This window comes from Rhinopithecus bieti, unplaced genomic scaffold, assembly GCF_001698545.2.
Source record: "Rhinopithecus bieti isolate Rb0 unplaced genomic scaffold, ASM169854v2 scaffold_33437, whole genome shotgun sequence".
NCBI lineage: Eukaryota > Metazoa > Chordata > Mammalia > Primates > Cercopithecidae > Rhinopithecus > Rhinopithecus bieti.
Genome location: NW_016814218.1, coordinates 213,241 through 232,373, shown reverse-complemented (window position 1 = coordinate 232,373; position 19,133 = coordinate 213,241). Strand labels below are relative to the sequence as shown.

The following is a 19,133-nucleotide window of genomic DNA, read 5'->3' as shown; positions in this document are numbered from 1 at the left end:
GCTCACTGCAAGCTCCGCCTCCCGGGTTCACGCCATTCTCCTGCCTCAGCCTCCCGAGTAGCCGGGACTACAGGCGCCCGCCACCTCGCCCAGCTAGTTTTTTTTGTATTTTTTAGTAGAGACGGGGTTTCACCATGTCAGCCAGGATGGTCTCGATCACCTGACCTCGTGATCCACCTGTCTCGGCCTCCCAAAGTGCTGGGATTACAGGCTTGAGCCACCGCGCCCGGCCAATTTTTAAAATTTTTTGTAGAGAACAGGTCTTACTATATTTCCCAGGCTGATCTTGAACTCCTGGGCTTAAGTGATTCTCCTATCGTAGCCTCCCAAAGTGCTGGGATTACAGGTGTATGCCACTGCACTCAGCATGTTAAACTAATCAATCTAGGTTGTGACTCCCTATTGCCTAGTACTAAAGCATACCATTTTTAGTAAACTATTCTAAACCTAGCTTTCCATGGTGTGCTATCAACTTCGGAAAAGGAAAAGGAATAAAAGGAAATTAAATAAATAAATTAAATAATTAAATAAAATAAATTAATTAAAAAATAAAAGGAAATTACTTCGCTATTTCCTTTTGTTGCACCCTTTATAGCTCAAATGTAAACTCATTATTCTGTATACGTATTATTTTGTACACACCTCTTACCTCTAATGTAAATTCTACCCATTCTTTACAATTCAAATCAATTGTTACTTCTTCTATGAAACCTTTTCTGATCCTCTGAATTAGAGGAAAAATCTTCTCTATATTTCCAAAGTTCACCACATTCTATCATGCGTACGTAGTTTTACACACACACACTCACTCTCCCTCTCCTAATGTAAAACTCCTTGAGGGCAAAAGCCATTATTCGTTTATTCACCAAATATTTGTTTTAGCTCTCCCAGACAGCTGTGGAGATGTAATGCTCAACAAGACGTTACAGTGTCTACTCTTTGGGAAGACTGTATTTTAAGGCTCCCATGGGGATAGGAACAGTAGAATACAGAAGGTACCTTGAGAGGTTAAGGAAGATTTCCCAGTGGAAGTGATGCCTGAAGTGAGGCCTAAAGCTGCTTCTTTGCCCAGGCTGGGGTGAAATGATGTATCATAGCTCATGGCAACCTCAAACTCCCAGGCTCAGGTGATCCTCCCACCTCTACCCTACCAAGTAGCTAGGACTACAGGCATGCACCACCATGCCCAGCTACTAAAGAGTCTTAAGAATAATGGGAGTTGGGTAGGAGTAAGGAAGAGTTCCAAGCAGCAGAAAGAGCATGTGAAAAGGTCCACAGGCAAGACAAGGGACATCAAAGAAATTCATACTTGTCAGCATGGGGGGTGGGTGACAAGAAGTGAGGCTAGAGAGAGAGAAGCAGAGGCCAGCTAGTCAAGGGTCGTGTATACCAATGTTAAAGAGCTTGCCCATATCCCGAGATAAGGGAGCCAGTGAAGGGTTATTAAGCAAACAGTGATGTGATCAAATCTATTTTTAGACCGATTACTCTAGCTGCAGTACACAGAAAAACTGGGGGTGGGAAATGGGGAGACTAGTTGGGGACAGTTATTTTTCAGGTTAAAATATATAGTAGTTTAAACTAGGGTAATAGCACTGAACTAGAGAAATAGATAGCTTTAAAAGAGTATTTAGAAAAAATTTTTAGAAGAATTGGCAATTGGTTGATTTCTCCTGTAGCTTGCCTTTCTTGTTCCACACACCTAAAATACAGTAGGCAATGTTCTCTGAATATGTGTTCTTGGAATTAAAAAAAAAAAAAAAAAGAAAACCTGCCTCTTTCTAAAGATATCAATAAAAGATATCCATGACAGCAACAAAGTAAGAAGCCCATATTCAAATGATAAAATGCACATTATTTAAGTTATAAAATAGCTGATGTCAAATGAATGAAAAGTCACTGGGGGTGCTTTTGTACAGTAACTATAGGTAATGACATTACCTCTTCATCTGCTAATTTCTACTTCTTCCATGCCACTTCTAGTTTCTTTCTGCCTTTTTCAAGAAAAAAAATTAATTTAAATTTTAAACAACATTCCTAACTATTCCCACTTAAGAAAATATACATTTTATTTATCAAGTAACCACTTCAGTTGCAGCTTAAAAAAAAAAAAAAAAAAAAAAAGTCTTTCAAGGTTGGATCAAGATAATCACTAAGAATAGTTTTCTTTCTCAAAAAACAAACCCAGATTTTGCTTTCTCATATGGCCAAATGAATACTTTACTTCTAAAGCTTACTTCACTCTCCTGCCTAAATGAAATGTTGGCAATGACTGATGTTCTAATATGGAAAACTCTGCTATTTAATGTTCAATCCACGAATATCATTAATATTTCTCAATGCTTATATTAGAAATACAAAAAGATGACTATAATGACTAAAAGTATAAAATTTTAAGGTAGATATCCCTGGTTCTAACACTTACTAGCTAAATGAGCTTGGCTAAGTCTCTCACTTAAACTCTAAGCTCAGTTTTCCTTAATTTATCAAGGAAAAATGTTCAATGCAATTGCATTTATTTTATTGTATTATTTGAAAATTGGGAAGTCATACATGTGTATTTGTAAAAACCCACTAGTGGCCAGGCACGGTGGCTCACACCTGTAATCCCAGCACTTTGGGAGGCCAAGGTGGTGGATCACGAGGTCAGGAGATAGAGACCATCTTGGCTAACACTGTGAAACCCTGTGTCTACTAAAACTACAAAAAAAATTAGCCGGGCGTGGTGGTGGGCGCCTGTAGTCCCAGCTACTTGGGAGGCTGAGACAGAAGAATTGCTTGAACCCAGGAGGCAGAGGCTGTGAGCCAAGATCGTGCCACTAAACTCCTGCACACTGCTCTGGTTGACAGAGCGAGACTCTGTCTCAAAATAAATAAATAAATAAATAAATAAATAAATAAATAAATAAATATTTAAAAAAAAGAAACCCACTAGCTACCAGAACATTTGCTTTTCTAGGTACAGCCAGGTTCAGTTACTCATTTTTTTTTTAAACAGCACCCTTGAAGTTAGTTAAGCTAAGCATTTGAGGTAGGGGCAGTATGGATGAAGTAGCTAAAACTACAGAAATGGTTGTGGAACACATTTTGCAACTCATTTCCAAGTGAATATTAGTATTCTATTTCTATTGTATTGCTTTTCCCTAAATATAAACCTAGTAGAACTCCTCCTAATTAGTTTTGGAGTGTGTCAGAATAACAGTAACTTTTCAGGATTTAACTGAATGGGTATAAGGGTTAAGGACTGAAACCCTCTCACAACTTTTTTGATATTTGTTACTCATGGCTACATGTCCAAAGGTAAGTTTTTTCCTAAACCATCATTAAGATCACTTATTTTTCCTTCTCACAGAAGATCTGTAACATTTAAAGCCTGTTGATACATCAGCACCCCACTGGAGAGGATGAGGCCTAAGAGCATATCCTCCATCACATGTTTCCTCAGTGCTTGTCATAGGCACCTACCTTGGTGCTTATTACACTGATTTGTATCTTTTGTTTATGCATTATTTCCCCTAGGCCCCGACCCTTAGATGAGAATAATTTCCTAACATCAGCGTCCGTGCTGCCATCACCTACCCCTAGGCACTTCAGTGCTGCTTGTTGAATGATTTTCAGTTTTCTCCTCTGTAGAAAGAATCCGGAGAGTAAGAGGACCATTATTCTGGGAGGAGCTATCAACATATAAGCAACTTTATTCTTCTGCTGAATTTCCACTGTCCCTTTCCTCAGTTATTGCCAAGACTAACACTTCATGAAATCATTCCTCGTTCTGGAAGAGATACAGTAACTTTTATCCATTTCTACCATATCTAAACAGGAAGATCCATGATTTCTGTTGTACCTTTTTTAAAAATAGTTTTCCACCTAAAATGCTCTTACGCTTTGCTCTGATTAGAAATTTATTGGGCTTATGCATTTCTCCAATTAGTTAAGCCTTAAAAATACAACACATATTTTCTCAAAGTATAAGCTTTTAGAAAATATGAGCTGATTGTTTGACTTCCACTGGCACCAAGCTGAGACAACTTTTTTTTTTAATAACGCAGATAATTTTATTGTTACTTTCCTTTATTTGGAAATAGCGAACTGAATTACTTTAACACTGCAGCAAGTAAAGACAATGAACCTTTGAAATTCTGAGGAATTTTTTTAAGTGCCTGCTTTTTCTTCCTTGGTTCTCTTCTACTTTATTCACTCTCCCAGGATGATATGATCACTTCCAGAGACTTTAATTACCTTATCATTCATTTAATTATTGATATATTTATATTTATTTCTAACTTATCTTGCACTTTTTATTTTGGTATTTCATTTTTTCCATTTTGGTATTTCAGTTTTCTTTCTCTCTTGCATTCTTTTGAACTGACTTTTTTTTTTCTCAGTCCAATTTTTTCCTTCTGCTAGTCTGGAAATTACAAACTCTATTTTTATCATTTTATGGTTACTCTAGAAATTACAACATAATTTGTCAAACTCTGAATAATCTCTATGCCCTTTCTACTAACATCATTCTAATTACTTCTTTCCTGAATTATATTTTGCTATTGGAAAATATTATAATTCTATTTTTTAATGTGTAAGATATTATCGCTATTATTTCTGTTGCTTTATAGAATTTTTGTTGAGATTTATCCACCTACTTACCATTTAGATCTTCCATTTGTGATCCCTTTCCTTCTGCCTAAATGGAACCTTTTAGAATTTCTGCTGATGCTCTTTTTTTTATTTGTTTGCCTCTGCTCCATCCTCGTTCCTCTCCTCCCTTTCAAAACTTTTAGAGATATGTCAGCTTTTCTCATGATTCTCTGTGTTTCTCAACTCTCTTTTGCATATTCCTATTTTAGGAATTATGTTTCCTGAATTATTTTCCAGTTCACTAATTCTCCCCGTACCTGTATCTAATCTGCAGTTAAATCCGTCCAAAATTAAATTAGACTCTTCCTCTCTATTTCATTTAAACTGTACCACTCTCAGTTTGCCCAGGCATGAAATTTCAGAGGCAACATTGACTTATTTCCCTCACATTGCATATCTGGCTAGTAGCCACATTTTGCCAATTTTTCTTGTCAATTCTCTGTTGTCACGATTCTAATTCAAGCCTTCTTTCCATTTACCTGGACTATATCACTAGCCTTTCCTGTTTCTAATTCCCACCCTGACCCCAAACTATTCTCTGTATCACAACTAAAGTTCCCTTCCAGAGAAACACTTGTTTTCATTTGATTCTTCTGCTCAAAAACATCCAAGGTTCTCCACTACCATGAAGAGAGCTACATTAACAAAGAATCCAAGGCTCCCAGGATGCTGAAATCTAGCACATCCTGTGCTTGAGCCAAATTGGTCACTGCCTGACCTGGTGATTTCTTCTGTCTCTAATATCCTTCCCTCCTGCTCTTTTGCCTCTGTCTCCTTCCTTTTATGTATGTATAAATAGTTTTCTTCCTTTAGAGCCCTGTTTAAATGCCACCACTATTTACAAAGCTTTCCCAGTTGCCTAGACAAAAGCACATTCTCCCTTCCTTGTACTTATCTTAATATGCTTCACTCTTTCATGTAATATTTATGTGTATTATCTCCTTTACTGTAAGTTTTCTAAAGGCAAAATAACATGTCATTCTTTTTTTATTCTTCTATTCCCACCGATATGCACACAACACTGTAAAAGGTTTTGGAGTAAAGTCAGTCATTCATAAAGCATCCTTTTTGAGTCTCACTCTGTTGCCCAGGCTGGAGTGCAGTGGTACGATCTTTGCTCACTGCAGTGTTGGCTCACTGCAACCTTCAAGCAATTCTCCTGCCTCAGCCTCCTGAGTAGCTGGAATTACAGGCACCTGCCACCACACCCAGCTAATTTTTTGTATTTTCAGTAGGGTTTCACCATTTTGGCCAGGCTGGTCTTGAACTCCTAACCTCAGCCTCGGCCTCCCAAAGTGCTGGGATTATAGGCATGAGCCACACCACACCCAGCCAGGCACCCCTTTAAAAGAAAATGTAAAAACATATCATAATTTCCTGTTTGGAAAAGGTTTGTTGAAAACGTAATTGACATGTGATATGGTTATATAGATACACAAGACTTGGGGCACCTCAGGAAACTACTCTGTGAAAATAAAACACATGTTTATGTGCACTGTCAGTACAGGAAACTTAAAAACAGCATGCAGGGATCCATAATATTCATATTATTCACGGAAAACAAGTTTCTATTCCACTCACAGCACAACAGCTTATTTAACTAAAAAAAAGTTTTGATTAGCCCTTACTATACCTGGTTTCTCTCTCTTCATGCTGTAAAATTAGGTTGCTATAAAAATTCTCCAATGTGAGCTTGGCTACAGTCACTCTTTCCCGGGTATGGTTGCTCATAGGAAAGGTTGTTGTAGTCCCTGCCGTCATTGCCATAGTAACAGAAACTGAAACAACATAGAAAGACAAATTATTCAGTGGGAAAAAAAGCTATCTTTTATAATAAACTCTGGAACTATTTAATTTCAACTAAGAAAAATTCTACCTTAACAGTTAACACAGCCAAGTATTTCACATGATAAATAATACAAAACTAGGGAAGAAAGAAAAGCACTATTTCCAAAGCAAGAGAAATTCATATTGTGGTGGCAAAACCAGGAGTTAATGACAGCAAGGAAGAACTGATGGCATTCATATATAATATAGACACGTTTATATACAAAGGTCACATTCAACAAGCATTCAAAACAAGAAAAGTTCCATCTATTTTGTTATTTCATTACTAAATAAAATCTATGTGATAGTGCTAATAGTTATGTCCCTGATAAATGTCAGTCTCCTAAGAGTTACTGCAGTTTAGTTAAATAGTAAGAAGTAGCTTCTGCCTTATGAATTCTATGAAACATGAAGTGTTGTATCAAATATGCATATAAACACCAGCCTAAAGCAATATTTACATATATTGTAGGGGGAAACTACTTTTAGAAACAGGCCCCTTAGGATGGGGCTCATAGCTGCCCCGTTTCATTCTGAATTCTGGGTCATTCCAAAAAGTGCTATAACAAGGTATAGTATACTTCTCCAGATTGTGCAGCCCATTGCATTTTCAAATGAAACTCAAATGCCTATAGGAACCAAGAAGGAAACAGAAATGTGTGAAGCCAGGTAACAACAGGGAAGCTCTGTGGCCTTAACTGGATGATGGATGTCTGCTTCAAGGCATTCCAGTGCCAACTTTTAGAGATCACTGGGCCAACAATCGAAGTACTGGTTCAAAGAAGATAATCTGGACTATTAGATAAGGAGTGTGGCAAAATGGCCACTTGACAGGGGAAAGACTGAACTCTGGTGTCTGCGGCAGGTGGGCACTGGCCCTAAGAGACTTGCCTACCATGGCCATATCTGGATAAAAAGACTAGAGCAGTTCATACATTAAAGAGGCTTTGCTTATCTAGATGAAGATCATAACAGATCAGTCCAAAGAAGACACAGCTTGCCAAGAGTGACCATTCCAAAGCATTCTTAATTGAAAAGTATTCCCCAAACCTGCCACCTATGCCCCAACATCCATCTTGCTTTAATTACATGAAGATACAGAGCCCTGGATGTGGACCTGAAGTGGACTAGATTCCAGGGTTGATGGAATGAACCAAAAGATGTCAAGCAAGTCAAGTATAGGTTGAAAGCAAACAAGTATCTATGGCAAACCCCCCAGTTCTACTGTTGTCCTGTTAGGGGTTTATACCTCAATGTACTGCTTGAGCCTGAGAATCATTATGTCTAAAACTGCATCGATTATTTTGGCATTATAAATTTGTTCCTCTGCTGACTACTTTAAACAAGAAGCTGATCGTCTCACTTGTTTAGAATCAGTCATGGCTCCTCATTGCCTTACTGCAAGTCAAATTAGCTAAACATAATAAATAAGAACAACTCACATTCACTGAGTGTGGTTATATTTCAGGAACTTTATGATATTTTCTTCACTGATTTCCCCTTTTTTTTTTTCTCCTGAGGATTTAAGATAGAGGCACTTGCCATGCATGATTGCATTTCATCCTCGTAACAGCCCTGCAAAGTAGGGAACTGAAGTTTGGAGCAGTCACACAGCTAGTGTGATGTGGAGTCAGGACTCTAACTTGCTATCCTTATCTGTTACTTTTAATCTTTTCAATCCTTATCTGATGCTCTTCCTCACCACTCATTCTTTTCCCAACATACCCAGCTCCTTCATGCCTCCAAGCTCTTGCATGGCCTATCCCTAAAGCACTTATATCCACCACTGATATCCACCACTGTCTCTGCAGGAAATCTGCTGATCCCTTATGGCCCAGTTGAGCTGAAGTCTTACCGTGGTGACTTCTCTAACATGCTCTACCAGAAGAGACATCACATCTCTCATTTTTTTGGTGCATATTCTCTAACATTTGTAGTCAGGTACTGGTGCTTATCACTCCTAAGAAAAATTCAACCCTAAAAGTTATTCCACCAAACCAGGAACACCTCCAAGTAAGAACTCTTTCTGATTCATTTTTCAAAACACCACAACACCACTACATCTGACTCAGAGTAGCCATGAATGAATGAATGAGACAACCTATTGACTGGGGGGAGGGAGGGGGCGCAGTAGGAGTAGTTGAAAGAATTAGCCAATAGTAAAGTACTCTACAAAGATTGGCTAATAAGCAACTGTGGAAAAAGAAATTACAGAAGGTAGAAGTCAAAAATTAAAAGATCTAATCCTAGCCTTGTTGCTAAATGATCATATGGTCTTATTCAAATCACCACAACACCCTTAACTCAAGTCACTTTTCCCAAAACAGGGTTTAAAATATTTGCTCTGCTTGGTTCACAGGCCTAGTCTATGGCCATCTGAGATAATACACAGGAAAGCCACAATGGCTTATACAAATGTAAGATACTATTCTAGGCACCTAGTTTAATCTTTGTATTGTGCTAAATGCTTTAATAATAATGAGCATTATTTTTAAAACAATAAATAGTGAAAAATAAACTCAAGAATTATCACAGCCAAGTGATTTTTAAGGATTAAGCTGCTCTTACTGGATTGCTAAGACAATGCTGCCAAATCATTTTTGGAAATTTCAGAATCATTGGGTTCATGTTCTATGTTTCAGGATCAAATGCAGAAAGGTCAAAGAATGGCAGGCACAGTGGCTCATGCCTCTAATCCCAGCACTTTGTGAGGCCAAAATCACTTGAGGCCAAGAGTTTGCGACTAGCCTGGGATCTCCTCCTCTCTACATTTTTTTTTTTAATTAGCTGCGTGTGGTGGTGCACACCTGTAGTCTCAGCTACTCTGGAGGATGAGGCAGGAAGACTGCTTGAACCCTTGTTCAAGGTTACAATGAGCTGTGATTGCACCACTGCACTGCAGCCTGGGTGATGGAGCAAGACCCTGTTTCTAACTGAAAAAAAAAAAGAAAAAAGAAAAAAGAAAAAGAAAGGTCAAAGAAGGAAAAGTGAAACAGGGATGGTGCACAGAAAACATCTCTGAAATCAAATCACATTTGTTAATTGGGGCTTGGGGTGGGAGAGAGATGGACTGGAAATTGAGGAATTTAAGTAAATTTAAGAAACCCAGACTACACAAAGTTAAATAGTTTCTTACTATAAGATTTCCCAGCACCTTTTTTTTTTTTTTTTTTTTTTTTTTTTTTTTTTTTTCTTTTTTTTTTGACAATTTCACTCTGTCGCCCAGGCTGGAATGCAGTGGTGCGACCTCCACTCACTGCAACCTCCACCTCCCAGGTTCAAGCGATTCTCCCACCTCAGCCTCCCGAGTAGCTGAGATTACAGATGCACGCTAACGTTTGTATATTTAGTAGATATGGGGTTTCACCAAGTTGGCCAGGCTGGTCTCAAACTCCTGACCTCAAGTGATCTGCCTGTCTTGGCCTCCCAAAGTGCTGGGATTACAGGCACGAGCCACCTTGCCCAGCCTTCCCAGCTTCTTTAATATGCTAACATGCATCCTGAATCCTCAAAAGGAGGACAGGTATACAATTTGTAGTAGTATTCCAGTGAACATTCCCTAGGCATAAAAAATTTAAGTTCATGGATACTTTTCTTCAACTGCCTGTTACTTTTTCAACAAATATTTGCGGCGGGGGGGGCGGGGGGGAACCTTAAAAGTTCCATTAAAGAGCAACACCCTACAATTGTAGAATGATTTCTGATTTGCCTTGTATTCGTTCTAGCAAAAAGATATTAATGAACAGAGAAAATGTCCAGAAGATCTGTAACTAATAAAAATTTATAAAGTGGTTTGCCACTTTACAAGTTTGCCTTTACAAAAGGTCAAGACCCAACTCTAGTTGTCCAAGGCCTTATACAGTCCTTTCAAAAAATGAATGGTGAAAACCATAAAAAACCTTTTATAATGCCTCTTGAAAACAGCACAAAGAAATAACACATCACTCACAGAATTATGCTGTTCACAGTTACGCTTGCAGAAGTTGGAGAGAAAGATGTATGTTGAACTTGGGGTGTGGCCTTGGAGGGAGCTGACTGCCAAGGGGCCTTGTCGAGCAGGCTGCCCTGCTCAGTCTGCCAAGTGGCAAGGTCTGGCCCTCAGCTGCCAGTGTCTCAAGGCAATCAAATTTTGGAAGCCACTTTATCCTAACAAAGTTCACAAAAGACAAATATACAAGACAGGAATGGCAGTTTATTGATTTACACAGTAAGAAACTGAGTCACAAGAAATTAGATCGGAAGGATTGCTTGGCGAGCATGCATCAAAACAAAAGAGAAACTGTTATTCAATTTAAATGTTTAATAGGCATAGGGGGATTAAAAGGTGATCTAAAACACACTAAGGCTGATGGCTATCTTGCCTAGGGCGCCTATGCCCACTGGAAAGTGGCTGTAGGAGATGGTCTGCTACTGGACCAGACCTTCCCAGAATGAAGCCAAATTGGGGGCCAGAGGTGGACAAACTTTTGAGGAACATTACTGAGCAAAAACTTTTGAGGAAATTTTTTGTGAAACATAAAGAAGTGTTAGGGAATTCAAAACAATTCCAAACAACAGAAATTATCTGCATTTAACAGTATAAAAATAGGGCCAGGCATGGTGGCACATGTCTGTAGCCCCAGCTACTTGGGAGGCTGAGACCGGAGGGTCATCTGAGCCCAGGAGTTCAAGGCTGTGGTGCACTATGGTGAAGCCTATGCATAGCCACTGGACTCCAGCCTGGGTAACAGAGCGAGACCCAGGCTAAAAAACAAAACACCCAACAGTATAGAAATACATATGAAGTCATTTTAGATAAATATTTATGAACCTGAGGTCTTCAAAAAAGAAGGTAAACAGAAGATGTGGTTTCTTCCATCACAAAAAGGTGTAATGAGTTTTACTCTAAAATCAGAAGTGGATGTCAAGTAATGAAATATTACTTTTAGACACTATATAATTTATCATGATTACGATGTTCTTCCCATTGTAGTTATACATACGTGTATGCCTTGTTTAAAAACCAAATAAGGGCAAAATCTCCATCTATTTATCTTTGTATTGAAAGCATCATAGTACCTGGCAAAGTGCTGAGCACACAGTAGGCAGTCTGTAAGTGATGGTAACTCAACTCTAATGTTCTAGATTTTAAATTATATGTGTGTTTCATATATAATAATTTCATTTGGGTTAAGAAATACAGAATCACTTGGTATTCTATTAGCCTTCAGAAATAAATGTTACTTAAGAAATACATTTGCAGAAAAAACAAAAATTCCACCCTTATTCATGATTATACAGCATCTTTGCAAAGATTAGTTTTAAAAACAAGAAAAATTTATTTCCTTCTTACAAGACACAGACTTCTAAAAATTTAAATTATCCAAAACTAAGACGTGATCAAATTATTACAAAGAATGGTCTAGATGACTGGCACTTATTGTATTGCAAATGTATTCCTTTAATGGATTTAACACTGTTCTTTTTGTTTTATTAAAGCCCTTTCTTTGGCCAGAAAAAGAACAGGATACAATTTGCAAGTCTAGAATTCCTGGACTGATAAAAACAACACAAGGTGCCCTTGAATTTCCTGTTCACGTGTGTTTTCTCCAGACTGTTCTATTCATTAAGGGAGACACTACCAATAGTTAAGTCCAACATTCTTTAGTTTATCAAGCCTGGGGGAAAGGAGATAACAAATCTGGCACTCAGGCCATTTATAAATAGATGTGGTATCTCCAACCATTTACCATCAAACTTCTAAAGGAAGAAAATAGAACTGCTTTACCTGGCTGTAAAACAAATTATTCAACTGGTGATTTCACCTTAGTTTTCACATACTGTATTTCAGAGGGAGTATCCTTAATGCTACTATAGTGCCCTGTAGTATAAAAATTCTCCTAAATTCAATTCACTCATTACAATCATAATGCCCTAGGCTACAATTAAGTCCTCAGATTGGACACTGTATAAACTGAGTCCCTAATGAAAGGGCAGCCACAGCTTCTTTCCTCTCTGAGGCACAGTCTAAAAAGCAAGAAATTCATAGTCAGGTGAAGGTTCAAATCCAAGCATTAACTTTTACTAATTGTATTATTTTCAACCAACATTTATTGCAGATATATACTATGATGCCTGTATGAAGTGCTGAGAACAAGAAGACTGATAAAACACAGTTCCAGCCCTTAGGGAGTTCAGGATCTTATGGAGACACAAAGTAGGGAGAAATCAGCGCTTCAAGAGGAAGGGTAATCAAAGGTTTAATAGAGGAGGTGATGCCTGAACTGAACCTTGGAGGGGAAGGGGCTATAGCAGGAGTTCACCAGTCAGATGTACTCAGAGGAGGAAGAGCTGCAAGGCATGAAATACGCTGACACACTTAAACATACAGATAGACTGAGTATATTTGGTTGAATGGCAGAAGATGAAGGTAGAAATAAAGACCTTTTCTGTCATGTTAAAAACTTATCCTGAGCATAAATGGGAATCACTCAAGGCTTTTAATTTAGTGAAAACCTTACGGCCATTATAGAACATTTATTGAGTGTTTACCCAAGTACCAATAATTCTTCTAAGAATGTTACATTCTTAGAAGCATTTAATTCTCCCAACCAGCCCTCAAATCCTATCTGATTTGCACTTCGGATAGATTATGCTGGTACAGGGAGGATGGCCAAAAGGCTGGAAGTCCAGATCAGACTAGAGGAAGTAAATCTGCTCAGGAGGCCTTAATAATGAATAGTCAGGGATTACAACCTGGTAGCCTGCAGACTTACTTTGTTAGGCTTTTGCTACAATCTAGAAAGTAGAAGGTTAGAAGGTTTCACATGAAAATCCAGGTTTCTGGTTTCTCCTGAAAAGTCTGATCTGTCCACAATGAGCTCTCATTCCTGCCTGCAAAGAGACAGCTGGAGCAGAGCTGCAGCCGGCCCCTTACAATACAATATCCTACCCGTCCACCAACTCTCCATTCCCGCATGCCCAGACTCATTCACTTTTTATTACCCACATTTTATTACCCACCTGCTTCCTTTACAGCACATTTGAGATTACAGAATAGTAAGGGTCTAATTAAGATAGTAGCAGACGTGATGAAGAGAAGCCTCAGTCAGCTGGAAAGACTAAAATCTCTAATTATCTCTAAGTTTCAGATTTGGATGACTGGGTAAATGATGTAAGGACAGAAAGGACACCAGTAAGGACAGAAAGGATAAGAAAAGCTAGTTTAAGGCTAGTTTAAGAAAGTTAGTTTAAGGCTGATCCTGTCTGAGTTATTTAACCTGAGTCAGGATCCACGTTTCTAAAATGGAGATCATAAATGCCAACCTTATAGGGTTGATATGACACTTTGATGGTGGCAGAGCACAGGATGAAAGGCCAGATTGCCTGGATCTGAATTTTGGTCCAGCCATTCAGTAGCTCTGTGACTTTAGGCAAATTAAACTTTAAATTTTCTGTGTGTCAGTTTCCTGTTAAATAAATATAATAATAGCCAACTTGTGTGCATGCTTATTACGGTAATATAAGACTTAAGAGAATTCTAAAAGTACTTGTAAAAGGACTGAGATACGTCATGTGTTTGATAAACCAATAAAAAAGGGGAAAATATTTTTAAAGTATCTCCTGGCACATATTAATGCTCAAAAATTATTATTTTCTTCCCTTCCCTGCTCAATCTTCCTGCTTATCCTTCCTGCCTTGGGCTGCTGCCATTGCAAGTTAGTTTGTAAATTTAATCTCTAATAGATATTCCCTCTCTCCTCTGATCTTAGCCTACTTCTTTGACAAATTAGATTGCTTTTAATGGAGAGGGGAGAGAAATGTATCAAAAAGAAAGATTTAAAGTAAAAAGAGAACTCTTGTTAGAAGCCTTACTAGAAGTTAGTAGTGACTTAGGGTAGAACTAGAGGTAGAAGTATTCCAGGGAAGAGCTAACCCTTTCTCTCACAAAAGAGTGATTCTCATGAGGCAACACACACCAACTGATTAATAATCTCTTTACTGTGTCTGCTGTTAATAGCTTTTGTTTTTATTTAACGTGGCCCTTTCCATGTGGCGTATCATTAGACTGGAGGAACGCATTTCATAAACAGACACACTTGTCTTTGCTCCTTCTGTGAATCAGAAGGTTGGTGATGATGGCACAGTGGTGCTGAACTCAACATTAGCATTTTTATTTTCAAAATTGTTTTAGAAATATACAGTTTTCCTATGCACAAAAATATGGTTCAGTGGTTGAGTACCTGAAAGCTTATTTGGCTATAGTATTGTTGTTCATGGCAGAATACCTGAGTTTATTGGTCCAAATAATTACTAAAATTCCTCTGAACTTTTTTTTTTTAACTTGCAATGAGAAGGGGAAGTGTTTATAAACCAAATGTAAACAATTAAACTACAACATAAATTTACCAAAGCAGCAATTTTATTTAAAATTCTATTTACCAATCTTAATGTTTAACGTATCATCCTGTCTTTCTCAAAAACATTAAGAAGCAGTCTATTCTTATAATATTTACAAAATGTAATTGTTCTATTGCTATATGCCTATCTAGTAGTGCATTAGATTTTGTCTGCAAAAAAAATGTTCAGCTGAATCAAGTCATAGTTAACTTTAAAAAATTACCTCAGCAGAAATGCCATATAACTTCAAATATTTATAATCTAGCACGACAATGGGAAAAAAAATCAATGCCAACTTTTAGATAGTCGGAGCATCCCTAAAAGAATTTTAAATCAGTTTCTATTACTGGCACACACATGAACACATACAGAAAAATACTTATCTTGATTGACATAAAAGAGAAAAAAAAAGCGACAATTTGCAAGAAGGGGGAGTAAATGGCAGGGGGGAGGGAGATGACGGGTAATGAAGGTGAGGGGAGACCAGAGTGAGTATGTCAACATTATTTGTAAAGGAGGAAATATTCAGAGGTAAAACAAAATGAAAACAACTGGGAAAAAACAAAATTATAAATATATATATATAAAATGATATATCTTTATGTTATTCATATTTCATTATAAAAATATAGAGAGAAATTTATAGAATTTATAAAGATGAGAATTAAGTAGCCTAGGGAAACTTTTGGAGAGCATGAGAGCATGCTGGGTGGAAAGACAGATATTACAGTGATCTAGAGAATCTGGGGCCAGCAGATTTAAACTACGGCTCTGAATTGTGGGTTTGGATGAGTGAGATGATAGCTAGTACACCCAGAAGGATCTATCCTTCCCTTTGCCTTGGCAGCTAAGCCATGCTTCCATCTATCAATACATCCAGTAACCCAGTATCATGAGTTCTCTTCTATATTTTTCACTTTCGTTACAAAGAATATGGGTCAGTAAAAAGTAAGACGAATGATTTTTTAAATGGGGAATTTAAAGTTTAAAATAAATGTATGCTTTAAAATGTTAATTTTAAAGACATAAATTTAGAAATGGAAAAATAATCCTGTTCACAAAAGTAGCAAGGAGGAGGAGATGGAGTACAACATTCATAAAATATGTAAGAATAATCTTGACTGCGCGCAGTGGCCCATGTCTGTAATCCTACCACTTTGGGAGGCTGAGGCAGGTGGTTCACTTGAGGTCAGGAGTTCGAGACCAGCCTGGTCAACATGGCGAAACCCCATCTCTACTAAAAATACAGAAAAATTAGCTGGGCATGGTGGTGCACACCTGTAGTCCCAGCTACTCGGGAGGCTGAGGCACAAGAATCACTTGAACCCAGGAGGCAGAGGTTGCAGTGAGCCAAGATCGTGCCACTGCGCTCCTGCCTAGATGACAGAGTGAGACTCTGTCTCAAACAAAACAAAACCAAACTTTGATTTGAAAAAGTCTTGGCTTCTAATGAGGCAACATAATTGTAGATTATGGGAAGAGGAGAAGAGGAGAAGACATTCAATTAATAGTATTGGAACAACTGGGTATCCATTTGGGGAAAAAAATCAAGTCAGGCATTCATTTCATTCCAGAATGCAAAATAAATTGCAAATGGTTCAAAAGGACAAACATAAAAATTAAAGGAAGGAAAGAATGAAGGAAGGAGGGGAAAAAATAAAAGTTTAAAAGAATTAAACTTTAAAAAAATTAGAGGAAAACATAGATGAATAACTACTAGACCTTCAGAAGGAATGAGCTTTCTTAAAAGGAAATCATCACAATGAAAACTTGTGCTACATTTCATTCTACAAAAATTTATAATATACATATGTATATACTGTGTATCAAACAAGATTTAAAAAATAATTTGGAGAAAAACACTGTAAAATAACAATGTCAGTTATAAGTATATCTAAAAGCACCCAGATGCAGTGGCTCATGCCTCTAATCCCAGCACTTTGAGAGGCTGAGACGAGTGGATCTCTTGAGGTCAGGAGTTCGAGACCAGCCTGGGCAACATGGCAAAACACTGTCTCTACTAAAAATACAAAAACAATTAGCCAGGTGTGATGGCATGCGTCTGTAGTCCCAGCTACTCTGGAGGCTGAGGCAGGAGAATCGCTTGAGCCTGGGAGGCGGAGGTTGCAATGAGCATAGATATAGCACGCACCACTGCACTCCAGCCTGGGAGACAGAGTGACAGTCCATCTCAAAAACAAACAAACAAGCAAACAAACAAAAAACAAAGTATATCTAAAAGCATATATTTAAAATACATATATATTTATCAAGTAAGTTCATACATAGCTTTTTTAATATTAAAGTTGTAAGGAGACAATAAAGACCCTAATAAATGGATAAATAACACTGTTTGACAATAAATAGGAATAGTTTAAAACACATGAAAAATGTTCAATTTTACCAGTAAAACAAAGACAAAGAAACTTTAAAATTATGCAATATGTTCCCTCTATGAAAGTAGTCACAATATAAGGGGAAAACACCCCCTTAGTGAGGTCTAGTCTGTTATGAGGTGCCTTTCTGTCCACCCTATGCATTTGTGTTAGCCGGCAGAGATGTGACCCTTTCTAACAGGGAATATGGTAATTTATACCAAGAACCATAGAGATATTTTTTATTTTTTGACACAATTCCAACTTTAGGAGTCTATCCTATGGAAATAACCAAAATTCCTGCAATGATTTTTTTTAAATCAAAGCATTATTTAAAATAGCAAACAACTTAAACCAAATGTTTAAAATTAAATGAAATGATTGACGGAATGAAGATAGTATAAAATACCATAGCACTGAAGAAAATTTTCCCTGTAAATTTTAACATGAAAAATAATGTTAAGTAAATAAGCAAGATACAAAGTTGTATTTTCAAGTACAATATGAACTCAACTATACAAACAAGGGAGAGGAAGTTAAATTGTGACGAACAAACAGTGTGAAATTATGGATGATTTAAATTTTGTCTTTTATCACATTTTGAATTTTCCAAATTTTCAATAATAGGAAAACAACCATTTTATAATCAGAAAGAAAACATTTAAGAGTGATCCTGGGAGAGTGCTGGACGTTTAGGGGCAGGGGTAAACGGGAATCAAGTTGCACTTTTCAGCACTCAGAGGTGGTTTTTCAGGTACCTCAGTACTCGAATTTTGTTTCCTATAAACCAAATTCTTAGTTCTGGTTTAGTGGAGGATTACAAAGAACGGCAAAAAAAAAGCTGGATGTCATGGAACAAAACTAAAGACAAATGAGAAGAATAATAAAGAGAATTTTGAAGAAGTTTTCCAGTCATATCTTACACTTGGACTTTTAGAGCAACCATTTTTTGGTGGCTTATACCTACCTGGGCATATTTACGCGGGCTCAAACTATCACTCTCTTCTCAAATAGCTTTTCCAGTGGTGACTAGAAAGGCCCATATCAAAACCAAAAAGCAGGACTGCACAACTCCTAGCTAAATTATCTTCAAGTCTTATTTAAGGTAAAGGAAATACTCCTTCAAACTCATACAAACAAGAGAGAGACAAAATGAATGTTCTAGCTTTAAGGAAGATGCCCACTCCCTTTTACTCTTTCCTTGCCTGTTTTAAGGGAGATAATGCCTGATTCAAAACATCAGTATGCCCAAAATGCATACTTGGAGCTAAAAAGTGAAGGTCTGGTGTGACCAGAGAACAACTGATGAGTGGACAAGGCAGGAAAAGGATGAGTGGTGAGAGGCGGGGACACCCTGGCAAAGGGAAGGGGAGAAGCAAGCTTGGGAAGCAGCCTGAACACATAAACCTATACAACGCTTGGGCAGCTCTGAACACTTGCTTTTCATTTTCTTAAAAGTAAACTCTGAATAGGAACGAGAGAGAGAGAGAGTGAGGCAGACAGACCAACCAGACACTTGCACACACAATAAACTTGAAAAATAGACTGAGTTTAAGTGAGTATGTAAAATATAAATTTCAAATATAAATTCAAATTTTAATTTTCCCATTCATTCAAAACATTCAAAGCTTCTGCATCACTGAGCAGTTTCAGGAGAGAGTTGCAAGCATTTCTCAGTTGTACCAATTCCTTTTTTATTTCTTAATTTTAATTTTTAAATTGCTGTGTTATTTTGTTTGCTGTTCCTTTTCAAATGAAAACCACCCCCTGAAAGAAATCAGACCAATGTTTTAACAACGTAAGAGCCAGAAGCAGCAGTCCTTTGGGGTACAAAAATTAGATAAGACTAAAATTAAAATATGGTATCACGAAGCTTACAATTTTAAGACCTAAGTAGCTATGAGCTATGTTTGG

The 19,133-nt window shown here is 37.5% G+C and overlaps 1 protein-coding gene across 1 annotated transcript in view; it reads right to left on the bottom strand.

The window, feature by feature from the left end:
• STK38L (serine/threonine kinase 38 like) overlaps positions 1-19,133 on the bottom strand; it is a 79,627-nt gene that overhangs the window by 21,688 nt on the left and 38,806 nt on the right. Inside the window, 3 exon segments of the mRNA XM_017849990.1 lie at positions 1,942-1,990; positions 5,349-5,351; positions 6,272-6,416. Coding sequence (XP_017705479.1) covers positions 1,942-1,990; positions 5,349-5,351; positions 6,272-6,416 — 197 coding nt within the window.